This window comes from Gopherus flavomarginatus, chromosome 5, assembly GCF_025201925.1.
Source record: "Gopherus flavomarginatus isolate rGopFla2 chromosome 5, rGopFla2.mat.asm, whole genome shotgun sequence".
In the NCBI taxonomy this organism is placed as follows: domain Eukaryota; kingdom Metazoa; phylum Chordata; order Testudines; family Testudinidae; genus Gopherus; species Gopherus flavomarginatus.
In genome coordinates, this window is record NC_066621.1 from 124,771,563 (window position 1) to 124,798,704 (window position 27,142).

Sequence of the window (27,142 nt, forward strand, 5' to 3'; positions counted from 1 at the left end):
CTTATGTTTGTGTTGCTAAGAGCAGATCAGGCACAGGGGCACCAGTTTAATAATCTCACCTAGGGCACCATAAATCCTAAGGCCGGCCCTGTATGTAACCCGCTAACCCTCTATCCTATGACTAGAGAGGTGTAAATTGTACACTTCATCTTGAATAGTCTCTTGCAATATGGTTAACTCCTTATGTTTAACAATCTGTTCCACTTTGTAAGTTAGCTGGGACAATCTGATTCACAGTCTTGAAGAGGAGCTCTGTGTAGCTCGAAAGCTTGTCTCTTTAGCCTGATTTACACTAGGAATCTACATTAGTATAGCTACATCTTCTCAGAGGTGTGAAAAATTCTTCTTTTGACTTAGCTGCTGCCTCTTGGGGAGATGGATTACTTACACAGATAAGAGAACCCCTCTGGTCAGTGTAGGCACTACCTACACCAAAGTGCTCCAGTTTCTGTAGTATTCTGAGTGTAGATTGAGGCCAGGTCTACAATGCAAACTTATATCGATATAAATATATCACTCGGGGTGTGGATTTTTCACACCCCTGAGGGACGTAGTTATACTGACTTAACCCCCAGCATAGACAGCGCTGTGTCAATGGGGGAGCTTCTCCTGTCGACATAGCGACCGGCTCTTGGGCAGATGGATCAACTATGCTGGTGGGAGAAGCTCTCCCACTGGCGTAATAACACCCATAGGCACCACCTTTATGAGTTGCCGGGGGGTGCTTGACCCATGCTCTGCCCGAGGCCCCACCCTCACTCCACCCCTTCCCACAAGACCTCATGCCCCTTCCTGACCCCTCTCACGAGTGTGCTCAGCCCTCACTACCCGCTCTCCCTGCCCCAGAGCCTCCTGCCGGCTGGCAAACAGCTGATCAGTGGTGGGTGGGAAGTGCTGGGAGAGATGGGGAGAAGCTGATTGGTGGGGCTACCAGTAGGTGGGAGGGAGCAGCTGATCGGGAGATTGCTGGTGAGTGCGGAGCACCCACTATTTTTTTTTCCATGGATGCTCCAGCCCTGGAGCACTCAGAGATTCAGCACCTATGGTAGCATCTTCACTAAAACACCACAGAACACTGTATATGTAGACAAGCCCATAGACTTTAACCAGCAGAAGTTGGTCTAGTAAAAGATATTGCCTCACCCACCTTGTCTCACTAAAAAAGGGAAGGAGTAACTTAATGGTAGAAACAAGGTAGGAAAGATTTGTTTTTCACTTAAGATTTTAATAAAAGCTGGAGGGTTAACAAGGGGGGAGAAATCCAGGGAGGTTTCTCCAGATGGCAGAATCTTCAGAGGAGGAAACTATGGTACTAATAATGGCAATATTACCAACCTCAAATGTTCAAAAATCATGAGCCAGTTCCCCTCCCTGCAAAATCATGGGTTGGTTTAAAGGTATGAAATTTATATTATAATTATGCACAAAAACACGCACTTAAGGGGTATCAATAAATGGAAGTCAAATGAAAAGAATAATATATGTATTGTATTCTTTCTATTTGATTTCCAGCCATAGAGCTTTCAAAAATACACTGGGGTCCCACTTTCATGCTTTTCTCTGCAACCATGAGGGCTAGAAATATACTTTGGCCTTGTCTACACAGCCAATTTACAGTGCTGCAACTTTCTTGCTCAGGGGTGTTAAAAACACCACCTTGAATGCTGCAAGTTTCACTGCTGTAAAGCGCCAGTGGAGACAGTGCACCAACCACATTCCCAGTGCTGGTAACTACTCCCCTTGTGGAGGTGGGTTTTTTTATAGTGCTGGGCTCTCTCCCACCACTGGTGCCGCGACTACACAGCCACGTTAAAGCGCAGCCATGGCAGTGCTTTAATGTTGGTAGTGAAGACATACCCTTTATGTAAAATTAAAGTTGAAATTCTCACATAGTCACTTGAATCCAGGCAGGGGGGCTTTAAGGAAATCACCTATTATCATGAGACTTGTTATAAAATCTTGAGCATGGACACCACCACAATGGTGACAATGCAGTCAGGTACACAGTTGAGGCTGGTACTCAATTAATGGAGGGAAATTGGGGTAGACGGAAATGGGCCCTATAAGATAGGCTTGTAGGCAGATATGATTTAAAAACAATGAACGGAATATGACAAAGACATACCTGATTTTGAAGTGACTGGAATAGTGAAGAATTAATCTTTTCAAGAACATCTTCACAACTTTCCTGATCTTATTCTACACTCTGTACTCACAATACACTTGTGCCAACCACAAGAGGTGATAAACTTGTTTTATTGCCCTTCAGAGGTGCTATTGTGTCCAATTAGTTTGGTGCTACAATCGTCTCTAATTGGCTGTGAAATGCACATCATAGTTAATTACACTTTACACCACTATGGAGGCTGGAAATAATTAAGAGTGTTTTCATTATTCATCTGGCCTAGAAGAAGTACATGCATTTCAAGCCCTAATCCTGAGAGTTTTGTTCATATGATGGAAATTAGATAGATGGGAAACTTTGCAAATGCCTCAGTCTGTTATAAGGAATATACAGTAATATTCCTCAGTCAAAACAGTGAGATACAGGAGTCCATGAAATGTTTGCTTATTCCTGGAAGGAAGAAAATGTATAGAGAAAAAGGCAATGTGACTGTATGACTAATGCAATAATCTGATGATGATGATAATAGTAATAATTAATGAGCACTTAGCACTGACAACTGTATATAGCACTTGGAGACAATGGGAACTGCAGTTGCACAGAACCTTTGAAAAGCAAGCCAATAGGGCTTTACATGTTCAAATTTGTTCAGTAATTAAAATTCACTAACTAATTTCCATTAAAAAAAATTCATACTGTGAGATCTGAACATGAGAATGACCTTCTTAAGCAAGATTCTTGTCTTAAGTGTCCATCCCAAAGCATCCTCAAACTCGGCCAGAGTCATATTTATACTAAGCCCCTTTGTGGCACTCTGGCAGTGTAAATGTGCCTTAAAGGAATGTAATGTACGTGATCTTTAGCATTAATTAGAATCTGAACTACCAAGAAAAATTTTTGCTCCACCTCCCTTAACCAACTGATTTTGTTGACCTCTTGAGTGGATGCTTAAGATGGGTTTCACTACATTAATTCTAAGCATTCATATATATATATTAGAAAAGTTAAGAACATTCAAAATGAAAAGTTGTTTCAAAATGAAAAATCTGAATGTTTGTTCTGAAGATATCAAAATGAGATGGTTTTCGTCTGAAACAAAATACTGGTGAAATCAACTTGACTTTGCAAATAATTGGAGATGTACCAATCTCCTAGAACTGGAAGGGACCTTGAAAAGTCATTGAGTCCAGTCCTCTGCCTTCACTAGCAGGACCAAGTACTGATTTCTGCCCCATACACTAAGGGGCTCCCTCAAAGATCGAGTTCATAACCCTGGGTTTAGCAGACCACTGCTCAAACCACTGAGCTATCCCTCTCCATGCACCCAGTTGAAATTTTTCTGAGCAGTTCTATTTCTTAGTTTTTGAAGGCATTTCACTCTGCATCTCCACACAGAATTCAGACTAGAGACTGCTTCTGTGCCAGGGCAATTAAAAGAGGGAAGGGGAGATGAAAGAGAGAATTAGAAATACACCATTACTTCATCAGGCATTTCAAGCTGATTCTTCAGATCTTAATATCTCTGGTGGAAAAGACATGGGAATTTGTTTACAGAGAGCACTACTAGGAAAAATTCTTGCTTCAGCTTGCCTGCACAAATAAAATAAAACAAATATGACATTGGTTGCTAGTGATTTAACAAATTTGAAATAATCCTCTCTCTTTTGAAGCTATGACAAATGAGATTTACCTATCTAGTAAAATATTTTTCCATTTAAAATTCCTAATTTTTGTTTAGTCTGACTTCTTATTTCATATTTTGCCAGCAGTATTAAAACAAAAAGAAAGTAAATCTGAAACAAGCTATGCCTGTCTTCTTGCAGTTTGAACTTCCACCACTAAATGATGGAATGTCGTCTGCGGAATGTTCATCCTAAAACAATTATAGTATTAGCACATACTGATTTTCCATTTTCTATACATTTTCTTTATTTGATTTTTTTCTACAGAGAATTATTTCTAATTGTGGAAATTTTTCCAACAAACTTTCAAAAAAATTTCAGTGGGATGGGATCATTATAAACTGTGTATAGCTCCTCAATGTTTAGTAAAATTGCACATAAAGGATGATTGCCTGTGAAAACATACAAAAAAATTGTGTTTTTCCACAATGATCTGATGGGTTTTTGTTTGTTTGTGTTTGCTTTGCTTGTTTTTTTTCCTCCAAAAAGCTGCTTATATTTCTGCATGCACGATTATGTTTATGCACACATGTATAACACACTGTGTATATATTATCACCTGCATGCATAGGTGAAAGAATTTACTGCTTGTACATGTTAAGTTTCAAAATAGGTGGAAACATATTAATGCACAAACCCATCTAAACACGTTGGGTGTAGTTCTCATTTCTGTAATATATACCACATTCTTCTCATTATCTAAAAAATACACACATACCCCACAAAAAAACACAACCTTTTTTCTTGTGTTTAAACTTTATTTTTTTTAATTTGATTCAGTATTGAAAAACAAATGTACTCCCATTTTAAGGTCCCTTTACAACTTCCAGAGCTGTGTAAAATATTGTTTGTTTAAATAAAATAAAGTTCATTTTTGTTCTTCAACACCAAATCACATTTAATAAAAAATAAAAAATAAAAAAAGCTTAATTAAAAGACAAATAAGTCTGCAAACTCTAACCAGTTTTGCAAATCCAAAACAATAGGTTCACAGAACTTCACACTCCAAAACTTTGCCTGGCACTAGTTCAAGCATCACAAACATTCACGAACTTTCAGTTTGCTGCAAGTTTCTGTGATTGTTGCTGTCTATTCAGGAAAGGAAACTGAGTGTGAAGTGATCATCTCATTGGCAAAACAAATTTTCACTCAATAGCTCAAGTCACAACCTAAACCAATGTCAATAACTAATGGATATGAACTTTGGGTAGGTTTTTACTATAACACAGTGTTTAGAATGAAGTGCTGACTTTTTCCCTACCAGAAAATCAAAGAGTTCATTTCTTCTTATAATCTGCGGCAACTGTGCAACTGATCAGATAACTAGATTCAACGTTCATTCTAACATCTTTTTAACCCTCATTAATGGAAAATCCAAAGGACTGTCCCATTGTCACAGTTTTTTTTGGGGAGGAAGGGGAGGAGTTACTTAAAAACAAACCACAGTATTTCTCAATGTTTGTTTCTGGCTGTGAGACTCAAACAAGTCATGCTGTGACACAACATATCCCACAATCCTTTGAGCTATGTGCCAAGTGGCTGGGTATGGTGCTGCTGATTGAAGGGGTTTCTAGCACATGGGAAACTGAGGGGGCTGTGTAGTTGAAGCTAATAGGGTGAGGGTGAGTGCAGATGGGGGAGGGGCATAGAATATCACAGACACAATTTAGTTCAATATTTTTTATACACACTGATTAAAAATGTACTTAGAAACCAATTGTCCAAACCTGATCCCATGGAAATCAATGAATTTCATGGGAGCAAGATAAGCTCCTAAATTATTGGCCACTACTGCTAATGTCATGTGTTTGTAGTCCAGGTGTCTGGTTTCTCCAGGGTTTGTTGATAGGTTCATAATCTTTCCTTATCTCAAACACTGAGTAAACTCAGACAGACCCAGACGTAATCTGTACTGAAGCAGGACCAGTTTGACTAATCACAGCTATTCATCAGTCCCATGATGCTCTGTGTTGTTCTAGCATGCAGCATAGCACAAGATAGCACATGTTTAACCTATGATCTCCCAGCTGCCTGGTGCAAACTGAGCTGGTTTTGACCTTGCACGGTCATCATTTCCTCTCCATAGCAGTTACAGAAGGATATCTGTTCCTAAGCAAACAGCAGTGGATCTGACCTCTTCTTTAGTCACCCTTCAATCTGCCCACTTTCAGGATGTGTCTCTGTATTTTTACAGCTTGTCAGGGTTCCTTGAATTAAAGATGGTGATAGTGACATAAACCAGGTTAATACTAATGGAGAGGATCCTAATTTAATAAACCCAAGGGTACTAACACAGCTTCTTATATTATTTTCAGGCGAGATGAATCCTCATATGTTATTCACTATCTTTCTTTCTTTTGAGATATTAGTTAGGTAATCAGCTGATATAATTCAAAGTAGCTCCATTTCTATGGCGAAAGCAAGGTTGATTTACACCATCTGAAGACCTAATAATAAACTTATAACAATAATTTGGTGGTAACTCTATAAGAGAAAAATAAGGGCTGTGGAATTCATGTCACTGCTAGAGACTGGGAAAACAGGAAAAATATGCATCCAGGATGCAGTGGAGTTATTGTGATTAGAAAAATAAGCTCTAGCTGGTGATTGTGGATGAGGAAAGCTGAATAAGCCACAACATGGCAAACTTTGGGGGTAAAGTAAACCATCACAGATAATAATAATAATGGGGCACTCATTGACCTTAAGAGAGCTGGTAAAAAAAAAATCAAATTGCATGAAAATGTTCCTTTTCTTTGATCAGCTTTAACTTTTAAATTGTTTAATTTTATTTTAATTGTCTTATCTACCTATCTTACTAATATCTGTATTTGTTTAATGGCCATCATAGAAGTATATTGGTGCCTGTAATGAGTGTACGTTAATCTGAATATAGGGCCTATGCAATCTTTGCCTTTCCACCTAAACATGGGGAAGCTCTCAGCTCCCAAAAAGATATTGGCAAGGTAGACCAAGACAGTCTAGTACAGGTGCGCAGTGTCTCCTGTGAAGTTCTGAATGTCTTCAACCAGGGGTAGCTCCAGGCACCAGCACAGCAAGCATGCCGGTCGTCGTGAAGGCGTCAGTCAGGGAGCTTTCCGCGGCAGTTCTGTGGGAGGTCCGCTGGTCCCACGGCTTCAGCAGCAATTCGGCAGCAGGTACACAGAAGGCTCGGGACTGGCAGCTCATCCGCAGAACCACCGCCAAATCTGCGGAACCGGCGGACCTCCCGCAGAAACGCCGCCGAAGGCTCCCAGACTGCCGTGCTTGGGCGGCAAAAAACATAGAGCTGTCCATGTCTTCAACCCCCTCTATGGTAAACATTTCCAGGGTAAATGCCCATAATCAACTTTACCTCCTCCTGGTATTTCCCCATGAGTTGCTATCAATTTATCTCTCTATTTTAAGTTTTTTTTACAGTGCCCAGCACTGTAGTAATTGTTTCAAGCCTTGCTCCTCCCTACCTGGTAACTTTCACCAAAACCCATGGGGACACTTGATGTTTCACAAATAGACGTCCGCAGATTCAGTAAAGGGACGGCATGATGATGCCACTTAGACTTCTTTCATCATCTTATATTCTTACTAGTCCCTCATAGTTGGTGCTTGTTCCCCTTTCATCCCCTCCACACCTGAAATCAAGGAGATTTTGGCCCTCTAATAGCAATGACATGAGATACATATTTTTGGAGTGGTGAGTATTTTGGCTATTTTCTTTCAAACTCTTCTTCAGAATATTGCTGAGACTCAGTGACTTCAAACAGAGCCTGTTCATGTGAATCATATTTGAAGATAATTATAAATGGCCTTTCCAAATTCATTTGAACCATACATTTGAATGAAGAAAAAAATGATTCTTTAATTAAAAAGAAATTGACATCCAGTTAGATTACACTTTAGAGTTTTCTCAGGTCCTCAATGAGCTGTAGAAAGCTTTTTTTCTTTTTTTATTATTTTTATTTTTTGCAAAGCAAATTCCACAGCACATACATCCCCATTACTCATTGCTATGGAATGTAGTTTAGAATATATATCTCAAGAGAGTATTCTGAAAGCTAGGTTTTGGCTGGCCCTTGCATGGGTGTGCAACAGAGGTGGATAATGCAGTGTTTCTTCTCCCCAGCCTTGCACCATCCCCCAGTAGAGGTGCCAGGCACAATTGCTTTACCTGTCTTCTCCAGAACACAGAGGCTGTTTTTAGCTTGTGCCTTGGTAACTGCTAACTACCTTAAATAGGCAAGGAGTAGTCCCATGGCCCAACTCACTTCGCATTAACCCATGAAGCACACCAGCTGTGGAAGGGAGTGTTTGCTTGCGTCATCCTGAGGGATACTGCTGTGGGTGTGCTCCTGCACGCTGAGACACTCTGTAAATCCCTGAGCCCCACTGAGGTTGGGAAGTTCCAGAAGCACCAACTTCGGGATTTCCCTGGGGGTGCTGGATCCCCACTCCCTACAAGTCCTGGATCCCTACAAGCCCAAGTTAATTGCTGCAGGCTCTGAGATTTGGTGCTCCTGCTTTTATTGCAGTGTAGACCAAGGATCAGCAACCTTAGACACAACCCATCAGGGAAAGCCGCTGGTGGGCTGCGCCAGTTTGTTTACCTGCAGCGTCCGCAGGTTTAGCCGATCACAGCTCCCACGGGCTGTGGTTTGACATCCCAGGCCAACGGGGGGTGTGGGAAGTGACAGGCAGCACATCCCTTGGCCCATGCTGCTTCCCACAGCCCCCATTGGCCTGGGATGGCAAACCACAGCCCGTGGGAGCTGCAATCAGCCGAACCTGCAGACGCTGCAGGTAAACAAACCATCCTGGCCTGCCAGCGGCTTTGCCTGATGGGCCGCGTGCCAAAGGTTGCCAATCCCTGGTGTAGACATACCCTTAGTGTAAATGAGAAGCAGGTCTAGTGTTCACAAAGTGCTTTGAGAGGAGCCTTGTTTTATAAGTGCAAAGTTTTATTATCTTTCAACTCACTGTCAGCTGAAGGTCTCCTCAGCATCTGCTCCTCTTGGCTGTGTGGAAATGTTTGGCCAGAATCAATTGACACTTAGGCAGAGTGAACTGACAAGAGTGTATGACACTGCTATTCCAATTATCTCCCTGCGAGGGAGTGTTGGAATGAAAGCTATACTACTCCAAAGCTCTCTAACCTGCTTTCACTCTACAAGTATTTGATGTATAAACTCCAGGGAATGAGATGCACTATACATGGGGGATGGTACAATTAGTGGGATGAAATTAAGAAAAGGAAAGTTTAGGATAAATATCATAAAACACTTAGGCTATGTCTACACTACAGGATAATTTCAAATTAACATAAACCAGTTTTATAAAACAGATATTATAAAGTCGATTGCACGTGGCAACACTAGGCACATTAATTCAGTGGTGTGAGTCCATGGTCCTAGGCTAGCATCGATTTCTGGAGCGTTGCACTGTGGGTAGCTATTCCGTAGCTATCTCATAGTTCCTGCAGTCTCCCCTGCCCCTTGGAATTCTGGGTTGAGATCCCAGTGCCTGATGGGGCAAAAATCATTGTTGCGGGTGGTTCTGGGTAAGCCTCACCCCTCCCTTCCTGAAAGCAGCAGACAACCATTTCGCGCCTTTTTTCCTGGGTGAACTGAGCAAACGTCATAGCACAGCAAGCATGGACTCTGCTCAGATCAATAGCACAATCGTGGACGTTGTAAACACCTCGCACATTCTCGTGCAGTCTATGCTGAACCATGAACTGCAAAGGCAGGCGAGGAGGAGGCAGCTACGGCAGCGCGGCGACGAGAGTGATGAGGACATGGACACTGAATTCTCCCTAACCGCGGGCCCCTGCGCTTTGGAGCTCCTGCTGGTAATGGGGGAGGTTCTACCCTTGAATGCCAATTTTGGGTCCGGGAAACAAGCACAGACTGGTGGGACCGCATAGTTTTGCAGGTGTGGGACGATTAGCAGTGGCTGTGAAACTTTCGCATGCGTAAGAGCACTTTCTTTGAACTTTGTGACTTGCTTTCCCCCACCCTGAAATGCCATAATACCAAGATGAGAGCAGCCCTCACAGTGGAGAAGCGAGTGGCAATAGCCCCCTGGAAGCTTGCAACTCCAGACAGCTACCGGTCAGTCAGGAATCAATTTGGAGTGGGAAAATCTACTGTGGGGGCTGCTGTGCTGCAAGTAGCCAAAGCAATCATTAAGCTGCTGCTACGAAAGGTTGTGACTCTGGGAAACGTGCAGGTCATAGTGGATGGCTTTGCTTCAATGGGATTCCCTAACTGTGGTGGGGGCGATAGATGGAACCCATATCCCTATCTTGGCACCAGAGCACCAGGGCACCCAGTACATAAACCGCAAGGGGTACTTTTCAATGGTGCTGCAAGCACTGGTGGATCACAAGGGACGTTTCACCAACATCCACGTGGGATGGCCAGGAAGGGTTCATGACGCTCGCGTCTTCAGAAGCACTACTCTGTTTAAACGGCTGCAGCAAGGGAATTACTTCCCGGACCAGAAAATAACAATTGGGGATGTTGAAATGCCTGTCGTTATCCTGGGTGACCCAGCCTACCCCTTGATGCTATGGCTCATGAAGCCATACACAGGCAGCCTGGACAGTGGTCAGGAGCTGTTCAACTACAAGCTGAGCAAGTGCACGATGGTGGTAGAAAGTGCATTTGGCCGTTTAAAGGCTCACTGGCACACATTACTGACTCGCTCAGACCTCAGCCAAACCAATGTCCCCTTCCTTATTGCAGCTTGCTGTGTGCTCCGCAATCTATGTGAAAGTAAGGGGGAGACCTTTATGGCGGGGTGGGAGGCTGAGGCAAATCACCTGGCCGCTGATTACACGCAGCCAGACACCAGGGCGATTAGAAGAGCTCACCAGGAAGCGGTGCGCATCAGAGAAGCCTTGAAAACGAGTTTCATCACAGGCCAGGGTACGGTGTGACTGCTGTGTTTGTTTCCCCTTCATGAACCTCCCCCGCCCCTTATTGACTCCTTCCCTGTAAGCAACCCACCCTCCCCCTTCGATTACAGCTTGCTTAAGGAAATAAAGTCACTATCGTTTAAAAAGCATGTAATTATAAAAAGAGGAAGAGAATTAACAAGGTATCCCAAGTGTGGTTTGGGAGGAGGATAGGAGGGAAGGAAAAGGCCATTAAGCATATTTCAATGTAATGACAGCCTTTTGGTTGGACTGTCCACAGGGGTGGAGTGGGCAGGTGCACAAAGCCTTCCCCCACGCGTTCTTACACATCTGGGTGAGGAAGATATGGAACATGGTGAGTACTGAGGGTGGTTAAACATGGGCTGCAACGGCACTCTGTGACCCCGCTGCTCTTCCTGAAGATCCACCAGATGTCGGAGGATATCGGTTTGATCACACAGCAGCTCCAGCGTTGCATCCCGCCACTGCTGATCTTCCTGCCTACATCTCTGATCTTCCTGCCGCCACCTCTCATCTCGAGCATCTCTCCTATCCTCACGTTCGTCCCTCCTATCCTCATGTTCACTGGTATCTTTCCTGTACTTTGCTACCATGTCCTTCCACTCCTTCAGATGAGCTCTTTCGTTGCGGGTTACTTCCATGATTTCCAAGAACATTTTATCTTGCGTCCTCTTCTTCCTCCGCCTTATCTGAGCTAGCCTTCGGGATGGAGTAGGGAAGCTTGAAAAATGTGCAGCTGCATGAGGGAGGGAAAATAGGGAGAGAAGGATTATAAAAGATACATTTTACAGAACAATGGTTATACTCTTTCACAGTGAACAACACTATTCACCTTACATAGCACATGTGATTTCACTACAAGGTCGCATTTGGAAACTTTTAATATTGAGTGCCTGCGGCTCTGGTGTTACAGATCTCACAGACGCAGGTCCGGGCATCACAATTCAGCTTGCATGCGGTCATGGTAAGCCACAGCTTCTCCAGCCTTCATATACACAGTGCCCTGCTTCTTTCCTGTTAACAAGCAGCAGCAGACTCCAACCCTTCCCCTCCCCAATCCAATTCTCTAGGACTGCTTTACCCCTCCCCTCACCGCATGGCTGGTATCATGGAAGATCACTGCTAATCACCCCCGTTTCTCCCCCCTCCACCGCGTGGCTGGTAGCTGGGAAGATTCCTGCTGGCCAAACGCTAAAAAGCTCAGCGCCATTACCCACCCCTCCCCCCACTTTGCTACGTGCAAGGAAGGCTTTCTTTTAAGCAACAGCCCAGTAGGAAAATGGCCATCTCTGTCCCCTTAATTAAATTCCTGAATTTCAACCAGGTTACCATGAACGATATCATTCTGCTGAGGATAACAGAGCGAGATAAAGAACAGATGTTTCTTGAATGCCAGCAATCACCGGGACCATACGCAGCTATGCTTTGTCATGCAATGATACCCGATTACTTGCTACATGCATGGCGTGGTAAAGTGTCCTACCATGGTGGACGGAACAAGGCTGCCTTGCCCAGAAACCTTCTGCAAAGGCTTTTGGAGTACCTCCAGGAGCGCTTCATAGAGATGTCCCTGGAGGATTTCTGCTCCATCCCCAGACATGTTAACCAACTTTTCCAGTAACTTTACTGGCTGTGAATGCATCCCAAGCCCTCATGGCAAATCAATCATTAAAAAATGCTTGCTTTTAAACCATGTTTTATATTTACAAAGGTACACTCACCAGAGGTCACTTCCGTGGCTTCACTGTCTGGGCTAGTGGCTTGGGAGGGCTGGGAGGGTAATTTCGTCTGAGTCACAAAAAGCTCCTGGCTGTTGGGGCTAATGGAGTGCTGTGTGCTTGCTGCAAGGTCGTCCTCCTCTTCCTCATCCTCCTCCTCATCTTCCCCCTCCGCTGAATACTCATCCATGGTTGAGATTATAACCCCCACCTCGGAATCCACAGACAAGGGGGGGTAGTGATGGCACAGCCCCCTAAAATTGCATGCAGCTCAGCGCAGAAGCGGCATGTTTTTGGCCCTGACCCGGATCTTCCATTTGCTGCTTTGGTTTTCTGGTATGCTTGTCTGAGCTCCTTAACTTTCACTCTGCACTGCACTGAGTCCCTGGTGTAGCCTTTTCCCATCATAGCCTTGGAAATTTTTTCAAATATTTTTTCATTTCTTCTTTTGGAATGGAGTTCTCTTAGCACTGAATCCTCTCCCCATATAGCAATAAGATCCAGTACCTCTCGTGCGGTCCATGCTGGTGCTCTTTTTCTGTTCTCAGGAGACTGCATTGTTACCTGTGCTGATGAGCTCTGCATGGTTACCTGTGCTGATGAGAGCTCCACGCTGGCCAAACAGGAAATGCAATTCAAAAGTTCGCGGGGCTTTTCCTGTATACCTGGCCAGTGCATCAGAGTTCAGATACCTGTCCAGAGCGGTCAGTGGTGCACTGTGGGATACCGCCCGGAGGCCAATAACTTCGATTTGCGGCCACACTAACCCTAAACCGATATGTTAATATCGATTTTAGCACTACTCTTGTTGGGGAGGAATACAGAAATCGATTTAAAGAGCTCTTTAAATTGATATAAAGTGCATTGTAGTGTGGACGGGCTCAGCGTTAAATCGATTTAACGCTGTTAAAATCGGTTTAACTGCGTAGTGTGGACCAGGCCTTAGTGGTGACATTCAATAAGCTGTCAATCAGTCTCCCAAGAGAAGTAGTGAAAAGTCCCATCACTTTGGACAATGGAAACAACATTGGACAACACATTAGAAATAGCAAAGAATCCTGTGGCACCTTATAGACTAACAGACATTTTGGAGCATGAGCTTTCGTGGGTGAATACCCACTTCCTCAGATGCAAGCAAGCTAGAGATAACAAGGTCAGTTCAATCAGGGAGGATGAGGCCCTGTTCTAGCAGTTGAGGTGTGAAAACCAAGAGAGGAGAAACTGGTTCTGTAATTGGCAAGCCATTCACAGTCTTTGTTCAATCCTGAGCTGATGGTGTCAAATTTGCAGATGAACTGAAGCTCAGCAGTTTCTCTTTGAAGTCTGGTCCTGAAGTTTCAAGTTTGGCCGATGTACATAGCAGAGGGGCATTGCTGGCATATGATGGCGTATATTACATTGGTGGATGTGCAGGTGAATGACAGAACAATCTTGCCAAAGAACCAATGGATCTTTTCTATCTCTGATTTATTGAGCCCAGATCCAGAATTCCTTGCTCGGTCATTAATGAAGATCTTGAATTAGATGAGATTTTTTCTGAGAAAGGAACTGAGGATTTGTCCCAGGAATCTATATGATTTGCTTATCCAGAGACTGGGATGATATCTCCAAAGTTTGGATTTGATCACCTAATACTACATGCATCCAATGAAGTGGGCATTCACCCACGAAAGCTCATGCTCCAAAACATTTGTTAGTCTATAAGGTGCCACAGGACTCTTTGTTGCTAATACTATTGATGTGCTGAGACAACTTCCTGGTCAATATTGTCTCATTCTTTGCTTATATTTCCCCATTTGTCTTTAACCATTTGTTTTCTATTGTCTTATACTTAGGTTGTAAGCTCCTTGGGCAGGGACTGGTCTCTTTGTTCTGTGTTTGTACAGCACCTAACACAATGGGATCCTGGTCCAGGACTAGATTTTTTAGGCACCATGGTAATAATAATAATAAAAAAATAATAATAAAGAAAAATGCAAGCGATTTATCAACAGCCCTAGTGAAGTTAAGGGGGAGTGAAAACTATCAAAATCCGACTACCGGTACGTAAGATTTCTGCATCTGATTTACCAAAAGTGAAACAGCAACCGGCAATCATATGTTGCTGTTTGTGACCAACTGGTGTGATGTATTTGTAGGGAGGTTGAGGGAGGGGAACCCCCATCACACAGTAGGAAGTGATAAGTACTTCAGTTACAGTAAATCTCCCACATGTATTTCCCCCTCACAGCTAAACTACAACACAGTACATTGTGGGAATGTTCATAAAAATCAGAAGTGCTACAGGGATGATTCTTTTCTCACTGACACCAGCTGTAACTCCAATAAAGTCAATGGAATTATACCAGTATCACAGCAGTGTGAGAGGACAGCCAGGCTCAGAGTCATAGCTAAGCATAACTTCAGTGTGATATTTTTAATCCTCACCCTTAAAGAAAACCTGATATGTAAAATTTGGTTTTCTGCAGAGAAAAGAACCTTGATGGCTCTGTCAGGAAAGGGCTGTAAATCTGAAAATTGGAAACAGGAAGCAAGGGTAACTGAAACACCACAGTGGAATGTTTCACACTTTTGTGTTTAACTAAACATATTTTACATTACTTATAGAAAGATATACAGCACCAGGCAGACTACATGGCTGTAAATCGTTAGAAGAGTTCTGCAGAAAACTCTAAAAGGGTAGCTAGGGTGCCTTATTTTACAGTGTCACCGGAGCCCTAACATTGAATGATCGACAAAAATTCAGCTAGGTAGTCTCATTAATAATCAATGGGATGACTTGTTTCAATTTCATGGGCCCAGTGCACCCAACTGTTAAAACTTCTGTCACCAAAGGCATGACTATTAGGCACGTCAGAGGAAATTCTCTCCCCCTCTGTTTACCAAGTACAATTCAACTGAGGATATATTTCCAGCATTGCAGCAATATTCAGAAAGGCAAAGGTCAACATAAAGAAGAATAAGCAAACACATCCTTGAAGATCTAATAAGAATAACGGTGTTTTCCCTTGAAGAGATATTACGTGCCTGGTCCTGCTCTCACAGCCTTTGGGTAAAGGGGAAGCAACATGCTTCTCTGCAGGAACCGAAGTGTACTAAGACTTGTAAGGGAAGAGAGATAATCTGCGTGCCCAGCTATTACAGAGCGCAAGGGAAGAAAGATGTGAAATGGAGAAGTGGTGATAAGAGTCTGGTTTTTATTTCCTGGCTCAGTCACTATACATGGGTCAACGTGTCAGAAGATTGATACCATGGTCACACAGCAGGTGTCAGTAGCCCCTGTCTCCAATGGCTATAATTTTCCCTTTCCCACTTTATTTAAAACAACCAAAGAAACAAAATTATATCAGCTAAACCCAATGCTGTCAACCTAATACAATCAATCAATGGAGATGCCCTAGGATGAAGGTCAGGCTACCTGAATCCTAGCAGAGGGGAGGAGGTCTCTTAGTTAACATCAGTCAATAGCTACTGTTTTACAATCTCTTATTCTCAGTGGTTTTCTGATCACACAGCCACTTCTTGCTCACAGGACAGTTCTTTCTGTCGTGGTGCAGAATCATGTGGTAAAATTCTTTGGCCCTGATCTCACACCAGTTTTACAAAATTGTAACTCCATATACGAACTTCATCTGCTTTTACACCTATTTTGAGATGAAAATCAGGCCTTTGGCAGATAAAACATAGGTTGGTTCAACAGCAATAAAAAAAGCAGAAATCTGTGTAAGAGACATGGGGAAAACATTCAAGAAAATTCTGTTGGAACTTGACCCCGTCTGTGAATGGCAATGACTTCCAATTATTAACCACCTGGATGAGACTCAAATTATAATATAGTTTAGTCCTTTTAATTTTCATGATGCACATAGTCCTGACCTTTACAATATCCTTTGAAGTAGATAAAAATAATTGCACCCATTTTAGAGATGGGGAAGCTGAAGCAGAAGTGAAGTGACTTGTCTATGCTACGAAAAGGGGCTAGTGTCAAAGATGGACTGGAACACTGATGTCCTCTCTGTCCATTCTAGGATTAATGTTTCTTTCCGATAGGGTCCCTAAATAGATTTGTTCTTCCTACCTGTCTGCCTAATCTATCTGACCTTTATATCAAACCCAGTACTGTAGTATCTGAGGACTTCAGTAGTGGTGCTTTTGAAGAATAAGAACAAAATAAGGGCAGTCAGTTTCTGTTCTGCCCTTAATACAGTAGCCAGGACAATATCTGGACAAGTAAGATATTTGATTCCTAGCCAGTGTTTGTTTAAAAGTGATGTTCAAACTCTAGCTGTTCTCACACATTCACACCATGAAAATCTTTCTCTTCCAAAGAAGGCATTTCAGAGACCACTCTCTGATGTTACTTTATGAGTTTGGTGACAGACTGTAGCACCTTCAGCTCTTCTACTTGCCAAAGAGTACAGAGCAATTTTCTAGCTATTGCTTTTGCCACAGTGAAATTTCCAACTGATTTCTTCCTCTTAATGCTCACTTTTCATTGCTAAGAACTTGACAAGTAAGGAGGTTCATAAGCTGTTAAGGGAACATTCCCAAGAGCTCAACTCTGAGACAAAGAACCCACTTCAGTTATAGAGACGTGCTCGATTAATCATTAAACAATCTCCAGATGTTGGGGTAGAAAGGAATTTTTCACCCAGACTATATTAGCAATTATCTTGCTCCTCTGGATCATTCATTGGGGTGGGTTATCACAGTTAGGAAGATCCAATGAACACAGCTCATATGAGAAGTTACTTGTCTGTGCACTGGCAGACTTTGACCATGCCAGCCATCTTCTATGTTGATCCTCATAGCAGTTGTAATAGTGCAAAGAGATGTGTATCTTGTAACTCTAAACCCTTCATTAGTCATTGTTTATTATCTATATTAATACTCATTATTTAATAATAATAATAATTATTATTATTAAGAGACTAGGAACCCTAGTCATGTCATGGCCCGGAGCCTGGTTTGCTCAGCACTGAACACACATGTTGGGGAACAGTGAATTTCAGGTTTGTAACCATGATTGATTTAAATCAAGAAACAACATTATTTTTATTCTGAAATACAGTGATTTACAAAGGAGGTTAAGTCATCTCCAGTGACGAAACCAAAACACTATCTGACATAGGAAAAAAGACACAAATCTCAAACCATGATTTCTGAATATTGTATAGTCAATTGAATCCTTCTACCAAAAGTTTGTAAACAGCCCAAGGCTCAACTCGGTAGGTGAAAACTATTCTTCAAAACATTCTAAATAACAGATTTGTAAAAAACATAGAGGAAACAGCAAAGAATCCTGTGGCACCTTATAGACTAACAGACGTTTTGGAGCATGAGCTTTTGTGGGTGAATACCCACTTCGTCAGATGCATGTAGTGGAAATTTCCAGGGGCAGGTATATATATGCAAGCAAGCTAGAGATAATGAAGTTAGTTCAATCAGGGAGGATGAGGCCCTGTTCTAGTAGTTGAGGTATGAAAACCAAGGGAGGAGAAACTGGTTTTGTAGTTGGCAAGCCATTCACAGTCTTTGTTTAATCCTGAGCAAATGGTGTCAAATTTGCACATGAACTGAAGCTCAGCAGTTTGTCTTTGAAGTCTGGTCCTGAAGTTTTTTTGCTGCAGGATGGCCACCTTAAGGTCACTATAGTGTGGCCAGGAAGGTTGAAGTGTTCTCTTACAGGTTTTTGTATATTGCCATTCCTAATATCTGATTTGTGTCCATTTATCCTTTTCCGTAGAAACTGTCCAGTTTGGCCGATGTACATAGCAGAGGGGCATTGCTGGCATATGATGGCGTATATTACATTGGTGGACGTGCAGGTGAATGAACCAGTGATGGTGTGATACAGTTCTGCGGCGATCTGGAAGCCTACTTTCGCCATCTCTGACTCAAAGAATACTTTCAGGACAACACTGAACAGTGCACTGATGCACAGGTACCCTCCCACCAACAGCACAAGAAGAAGAACTCCACATGGACTCCTCCTGAGGGTCGAAATGACAGTCTGGACCTATACTTTGAATGCTTCCGCTGATATGCATAGGCAGAAATTGTGGAAAAACATCACTTGCCTCATAACCTAAGTCATGCAGAACGCAATGCCATCCACAGCCTCAGAAACCACTCTGACATTGTCATCAAAGAGGCTGATAAAGGAGGTGCTGTTGTCATCATGAACAGGTCTGAGTACCAAAAGGAGGCCGCCAGACAACTCTCCAATACCAAATTCTACAGGCCACTTCCCTCAGATCCCACTGACGAATACACTAAGAAACTGCACCATCTACTCAGGACACTCCCTACACTAACACCAGAACAAATAAACATACCCTTAGAACCCTGACCAGAGTTATTCTATCTGCTACCCAAGATCCACAAACCCGGAAATCCTGGACGCCCCATCATCTCGGACATTGGCACTCTCACTGAAGGACTGTCTGGATATGTGGACTCTCTACTCAGACCCTATGCCAGCAGCACTCCCAGCTATCTCCGTGATACTACTGATTTCCCGAGGAAACTACAATGCATTGGTGACCCTCTAGAAAACACCATCCTAGCCACCATGGATGTAGAGGCTCTCTACACAAACATCCCACACACAGATGGAATACAAGCTGTCAGGAACAGTATCCCTGATGATGCCACAGCACAACTGGCTGCTGAGCTCTGTGCCTTTATCCTCACACACAACTATTTCAAATTTGATGACAAGATATATCTCCAGATCAGTGACACTGCTATGGGCACCCACATGGCCCCACAACATGCCAATATTTTTATGGCCATGGAACAACGCTTCCTCAGCTCTCATCCACTCATGCCCCTTCTCTACCTACGCTACATTGATGACATCTTCATCATCTGGACCCATGGGAAGGAGACTCTGGAAAAATTCCACCATGATTTCAACAGCTTCCACCCCACCATCAACCTCAGCCTGGATCAATCTACATGGGAGGTCCACTTCCTAGACACCATAGTGCAAATAAGTGATGGTCACATTAACACCACACTATACCGAAAACCTGCCGACCACTATACCTACCTTCATGCGTCCAGCTTCCATCCTGGGCACATCACACGATCCATTGTCTACAGCCAAGCACTGAGGTGCAACCGCATCTGCTCTAACCCCTCAGACAGAGACCTACACCTACAAAATCTCCACAAGCATTCTCAAAACTACAATACCTGCATAAGGAAATAAGGAAACAGATCAACAGAGCCAGACGTGTACCCAGAAGCCTCCTACTGCAAGACAAACCCAAGAAAGAAACCAACAGGACTCCACTGGCCATCACATACAGTCCCCAGCTAAAACCTCTCCAACGCATCATCAGGGATCTACAACCCATCCAGGACAATGATCCCACACTTTCACAGGCCTTGGGTGGCAGGCCAGTCCTCGCCCATCGACAACCTACCAACCTGAAACATATTCTTACCAGTAACTGCACACCACACCATAATAACTCTAACTCAGGAACCAATCCATGCAACAAACCTCGATGCCAACTCTGCCCACATATCTACACCAGCGACACCATCACAGGACCTAACCAGATCAGCCACACCATCACCGGTTCATTCACCTGCATGTCCACCAATGTAATATACACCATCATATGCCAGCAATGCCCCTCTGCTATGTACATTGGCCAAACTGGACAGTCTTTATGGTAAAGGATAAATGGACACAAATCAGATATTAGGAATGGCAATATACAAAAACCTGTAGGAGAACACTTCAACCTCCCTGGCCACACTATAGCAGACCTTAAGGTGGCCATTCTGCAGCAAAAAAAACTTCAGGACCAGACTTCAAAGAGAAACTACTGAGCTTCAGTTCATCTGCAAATTTGACACCATCAGCTCAGGATTAAACAAAGACTGTGAATGGCTAGCTAACTACAAAACCAGTTTCTCCTCCCTTGGTTTTCATACCTCAACTGCTAGAACAGGGCCTCATCTGCCCTGATTGAACTAACCTCATTATCTCTAGCTTGCTTGCATATATATACCTGCCCCTGGAAATTTCCACTACAAGCATCTGACGAAGTGGGTATTCACCCACAAAAGCTCATGCTCCAAAACGTCTGTTAGTCTATAAGGTGCCACAGGATTCTTTGCTGCTTTTACAGATCCAGACTAACACGGCTACCCCTCTGATAGAGGAAACATGGATCTTAATTATGGACAAATCTGCAACTGCTCCCTGCAATGCATGCCTTGTCTTTCTGTTGCATGTTGCATGCAGGTGGCATCTGTAACTTGCATCACTGCTGTGGTCCATTGCAGGAAAGTGGAACCTCTCTTTCTACTCCTCTTTCCACTGTCCCTCTTCCATTCTGCCCCAGAATATCCAGCACCTCCTCTCCTGGAGCTCCTTGTTCCAGGGTAGTCTCTGGGAGGAGAAGCTTCCACCTGTTCCATGGTCCTTTTGAGCCAGCTGTGCAAAAAGCTGAATTCCCTCCCTCCACTTTCATTTCTGGCCACTTCGTGACTAGGCCCCAACTGGATGTGCAAAGGACGGGGAGTATACAAGGACCTTCCCCCTAACTCATGACTCTGCACACAGGCCAGCCCATTTCAGCCTATGCACTTCCTGGTAAGGTCCCTCTCTCTCTCTCCCTCCAGAGTGCAAGCACTGCCAAAGGGGAAAGGAAGGATGCTTAGAAGGCCAACCACTCAGCAGAGAATATGCTGCACTCCCTAAACAGCATACCAGAGATATACTCTCCTGGCACACTGGCGAACTATGCAGAGCAGCCTGTAGTATTTCCTCTGAATGCTTCTATCAGTGGAAAGGGTCTATCTACTGTGAAAAAGGTAGTCCTTGGCCCCAAAGATATATAGATCCCACGTGAATATTGAGGCTTTACCGGACCATGTGCACAGAAGCTCTGTGCTTACCCTGTGCTCTGGATTTTCTGTGGCTCATCACCAATACCAGAAACGCCAATAGCTCTGACTACCCTGAAGATCCCCTCTAAGCCCCACCACAGGGGCTGAATTCCAGTGGAAATCAATTATAGCTTCTATGTGTTTCCTCTTGCAGCCCCACTTACTCCTCCCCTGTCTCATGCAGGAATCTCAGATGGATTTCCAGACCTATGGAGTGCGCTTTGTGGGGTCAACTGAAGGATGTTGCTGGTGAAGTGGCTGACACACTTCTCCAGGAGTGGGAGGAGGTCCACCCATTAGTTTCAAGGGCACAATCTAGGCTTAAGTTAAGGCTGATCTCTGGGAAATGCTGCTTTAGCTAAAGTTTGTTTCCTGATCCTGGGAGAATCATAATCCAGCAGCATACTCTGTTTGTCATTAACCCAGTGTGCTGGATCCTATTAGAAAAAAAGTGACTGATCTGGGAAGAGAAATTGTTGATGCCTCTATTTATGTCTGTGGTCCATTGCCAAAAACACTGCAGTAGGGCCTGATTGTCTTTGGCATTTTGCATTTAAAAAGGCACAGATGAGGTATTAAACTATGAAAAATTGCTACTGTACAAGAGATGAGCCTTCCCTAAGGATCTGAGCAGTCTCTGTAACATGTGTGGTACGTGTCTTTCCTAAGGACCACATTCTGGCTTGTAAACCCATATAGACTATTAGATGCGGGTGGAGGAGGGAGTGCACAGCATGCTGGGAATGCACACAGCAGCTAACTCTGCTGGCATTATTTACTGGGTGTAGAGTTTTCCCCATTGCTGACTACTGCAGAAGGGGCCAAAGCCTTGCTCTTACCAGCAGCTACCCCTTTGAGGTTTCTACCAATGCCCTCAGATGAAGTCAGGGAGTTAAAGACAGGGGAGTGGAGTGCATCAGGGGCACAAAGTTCCATGGGGACAGCCTCCTTGAGATTCAGATAGTTTGGGGGTAACAAGGGGTCATTCCTCCAATATATCCTCAGAACCTTATAGACTGAAGGAGCATGGAGCGGTAAGTAGTACCCATAGATACTGATCTCTAGAAGATTTCAGCTTCATTGAGGGCAGACCCTGTGAACCTAAAAGAACAATTTGAGGGAATTTCTGTGAAGGGAATCTCATGGAGATTTCCTCCCCCAAGCAACTTAAATGGATTTTCTCATGAGGGGAGACAGTCCCACTGCTTAGTGATTAGATCTGGGGGCTAGGAATCAGGAAACATGGACTTGGTTCCTGACTCTGTCACTGGATTGCTTTGATCTTCAGCAAGTCACTTATCTCTCTGTTTCAGTTTACCTATTTATAAATGGGAATATTAAGTAGCCAGCTTTCTAGAGTTTCCTGAGATTTGTGGATGATAAGTGCCATAAAAGTGCAAAATAGTATGATTCTTGCTGATTATTTATTCACTTTTTGTAACATTCAGAGCAGATTTGTTTCCTTGAAAAGTAAAAGCACGATCAAATGAATCTGACTCATCTGAGATCTGTCAGTGACCAAAGATCTAAGTAGCATCATAAAATTAAGAATAACTCTGCTTAATGCAGAAATTAGAAGGGGATAAGCTATTCATGAATCTGTCAAAGAGGCTGCAGCCTGAATTGTTCAGTGATGCACTCATACACCATTTATGTCTGATTTTACTCTGCATTAAATACCTTTATATGCTATTTTTAATTCTTGTTGGCAAATAGAATCACTCTCTCAAATGTCATATGCTTCCAAAGACAAATATAGACATGGATCCATTTAGATTTTGGACAAATGTATGGTATTAAAATTTAAAGCAATACATGCTAGGAACAAATTCTGTTCTAATTTTACACTATTCCAAATCTAGAGTAACTCCACTGACTTCAGCAGAGATATTTCCAGATTTACAACTGTGTGAAAGAGTTTGGTGCTGTGGACTTACGCTGCATATATTTTTCTTCACCCCAGACTCACAAATCCTTTCCATACAAAGACAGGCATACACTTTGCTCTGTATTCTGCCAGATAAAGGGGCTAGATTAAGTCAATGTATAAATATCACAGGCCAGATTTTCAAAAATTACGTAGATGCTTAAAGTTTCAAAAGTGCTTCATGAGTTTAGCTGCTTCTGAAAATTCCACTGGTGTTTATATGCATCTTTAGCCCTTTAATACATTTAACAATCTAATCCCAGGTGAAGTTTTACAGGAGCAGTAAACCATACAGATTTGATATACACAGCCAAATATATCTGTAGTATAGCTTCAGTAAACTTGCAATGAGGATTTGGCTAACGTTGCTCACTTTACACAGTATACTTTCACAAAGGGGAAATCTGTGCCAGTGCTTAGTGTATGGGAACAGTATGAATATAGGGGAAATAGAAGAAGCACACACTTTATTTACCAGTGCAGAGGCTTTGAATGCATCTACAAAGGAGAAAACAAATTAGTACGCTCTAAAACAGTCTTTAATTTCCATGGTACTGGAAACAATTAAGAACAGTTGTACAAATCTGCCCTTTCCTCAGATCCACCTCCACCACCATACCAATATTTATAAATTTTGGCCAACATGCAGGGGCTAACTGAGCGATACAGGCCTAAATCTTCTTAAGTGAGCTCTACTCTTGGTTGCCTCAGCTCTGGGGCACCAAGACCTAAATTGCCAGCTACCCAAAGCTGGACATGCAGAAATGGAAGCATACACAATTAGAAGTCATTTTTGAGAATTTATCCCACAGTATCCAAAGAAAAGTGATCAAGAAATGACAGTGAGTGAGAAAGCAGAATGGAGTGAAGATGTGGGCTGAGGAAGCTGTTCCTAGCTCAGGATTCACTGGGCTGTCTCGTGAGAGAGAATACAGTCCAACCCGCCTTTCTCTTATACTTTTATTTGGGAAACTGAAGAGATGAATAGACTCCATGATGTTATGGAGTAAACCCAGCACCACACGGTGATACTTTGCAGCATTTATTATGCTAATTCTAATTAATAATAAGAAGAAAGAAAGAAGAAAGGGAAATGAACCTCTGCAGATATAATCAGTTAAACCTTAGCATGGGAAGAGCAAAGTCTACTTGGGAGAATAGTTTTAGACTAGCTTTTACACTGATACCAAGATACCACAGTAACTGGTGTTGCATGAATACATACATAGATAATTACGTTTGCCTTGGGCTTTCATTTTTCAACATGATGCCAATAAATCAATGCTTTTAAACACAGGGGCAAAGTTCTGTGTCATTGGTTCCAGCAGGGAGTACCTAGGGGTGCCATTGCTGTGGAACCGATGATCTCCAACGTCTTTCTGAGCACAGCAGAGGAAAGAACTCCTATGGGGATTGCTCTCTGGATCCTCAGCTGCACTGTGTCCAGGCTTTTCAGATGTCTGGTTGCTTCATAGAACACTACTTCACTGGCATATGCTAGAACTCAGGGTTTTTCTGAGTCAGTCTCATTTAAAATAAAGGAACCTTCCTTCACATGAATTCACATGAAACCAGCAATTTATCCTTTTAGGCTTGACTTGGTTTTGGGAACAAGGTGGATAGCACAATTTGGGGAATGTTCGCTTTTCTTCTATTTTCAAACCAAATGTGACCAGTATGATAAACACCCATTGTCACTTTAGGATCAAATTCTCCCAACTCCTCCTCCCTCCCATTAATGTCTCACTTTGAAAACTCAGTACTTGATTTTATCTGCTTTCTTTTTAGGAACCACCTTCAAAACAAAATAATGTCTTGCTTCACTGCAATGGTTTTTGATAATGTGTGGGGAAAATGGAAAATGGCAATTGGAGTAGGATGGGTATTTGGTTATTTCCTAGTTACAATATAATGAGATCAGTGAGGTGTGAATGGATTATGATTGTGGCCATCCGTTTGGTGTAATTGTTGATTACTGTGTTTTTATTATTAGAAGGGTGACTCGGTACATGGGATGGGCAATCTTAACATGCATTTTTAAAACCAAAATAAATAAATTGAGATACTATTATTGTTAGGTTCCTGGGAAATGCATACGGCCAAATAAAGAGGGGATTCTAAGGCTTTATCTTAGATTAGGGTTAAAAGTATATTCTTGGATTATGTTAGTTGATTTTATCTATCACAATCTTATTAATACCTTCTAAAATTCTAGTCAAGACAAAAGCCTTGTCTACACTAGAAAAGGTCTAGCTATACCAGCAAGTCCTTGCAGTGTAGGAGCAGCTTATACTGGCAGAAGAGTAATTTTCCCCATATACCTCATGCCAGTTCCCTGAATGAAATAAGCTCTAGCAGCAAAATCAGTGTTGTGCTGGTATAACTGCCTATATGTTGAAAATAATAATAATAAAATAATAATAAATAAATACACCACCTAGTGACATTACTAAACCATTAAAAGTCTCCACTATAGACCTAGACAAAGAAAGTTGTACTTTAGACATACTAAGATGGTTGAATCAAAGCCTATGGAGGAGTATAGCCTTTACTGGACTATGTGTTAAAGTGCAATCTGCTTTGTCTTGACTAAAATTTTAGAAAGTATTAACTGGAATGAGCTAGATAACAACATGGTCCAACAACACATCCTTAAATCCTAATCCATATAAAGCCTTTGGCCTTGTTTACACAGGAAAGTATTTTCAAGGAGGAGGGGAGTGTTGGTTTAACCTAAAGTGTGAATTAAACCGATATAGTTATAAAGCATCAAATATGGAAAGAAACAGCAATGGACATATTTAAGACACACTTTAAAGATGCCACCAACATGACTTCTATGTAAATTGATAATATGGACATCCCTGGGAAAAAGAAAAGTAGGGTGACCTAGAGAAACATTACACAGAACAGCAGCAAAAGAAGTCATATCCATCAGTAGCCTGAACAGACCCCAACAAGACTGAAATAAATGACAGAAACTAGTGGACCCCCTATGCATCTGAGGTGTGGAAGGACAAAGAAAGAAAGAAGAAAAGATAGTAATATAATAATGTCCATGCTGGGGAGGAGGAGCTGTACTGCTTTAATTATACCAATAAAAGTAAAGCAATACAATGCTTCTGTGTAAAGAAGGATGGTTTGATAGTTAAGGTACTGACCTAGCACATAGAAGACTTGGGTTCAAGTTACAACTCTGCCATGAACTTTCTGTGTGATCTTGGGAAAGTCATGTATCCTCTTTGTGCCTCAGTTATCCATCTGTACAACTGGCCTAGAGGTGAGGCCATATTTAGACTCTCTTAGGGTATGTCTACACTACGCGGCGGATCAGCAGGCCGCGATCGATCCAGCAAGGATCAATTTATCGCATCTAGTCTAGACATGATAAATCGACCCCCGAGCGCTCTCCCATCGACTCCTGTACTCCAGCATGCCAGGCAGAGTTGACGAGGGAGCGGCAGCAGTCGACTCACCGCGGTGAAGACACCATGGTAAATCGATTTAAGTACGTCAATTTCAGCTACGTTACTTACGTAGCTGAAGTTGCGTAACTTAGATCGATCCCACCCACCCACCCAGTGTAGACCAGGGCTTAGACTGATCTACTTATTTCTTAGACTCACACCTACTTGTTAGCATGCAACTTCCAGGCCTCTTCTTACACATCACTGTGCATTTGGCACTCTGAGTCTAGCTGAGTGTAAGGGAGTCTAGAGAGATGTACATTGATGTAATTTACTCTGAGGGCCAGAAGCAGAGAAAGAAAAGCAACTAAATATTAGGAAGCAGACATTAAAGAAGGCCATCCCCTACTTTATTTAGTATATTTTACGC

General features: G+C 42.7%; 1 protein-coding gene across 1 annotated transcript in view; it reads right to left on the reverse strand.

Annotated features, from left to right (window-relative positions):
- Positions 1-10,582: 10,582 nt before the first annotated feature.
- Positions 10,583-27,142, reverse strand: part of LOC127051265 (golgin subfamily A member 6-like protein 4) — a 40,670-nt gene continuing 24,110 nt past the window's right edge. The window contains exon 2 of the mRNA XM_050953358.1: positions 10,583-11,480. Coding sequence (XP_050809315.1) covers positions 10,966-11,480 — 515 coding nt within the window. The 3' untranslated portion in view covers positions 10,583-10,965. The remainder of the gene's footprint in view (positions 11,481-27,142) is intronic.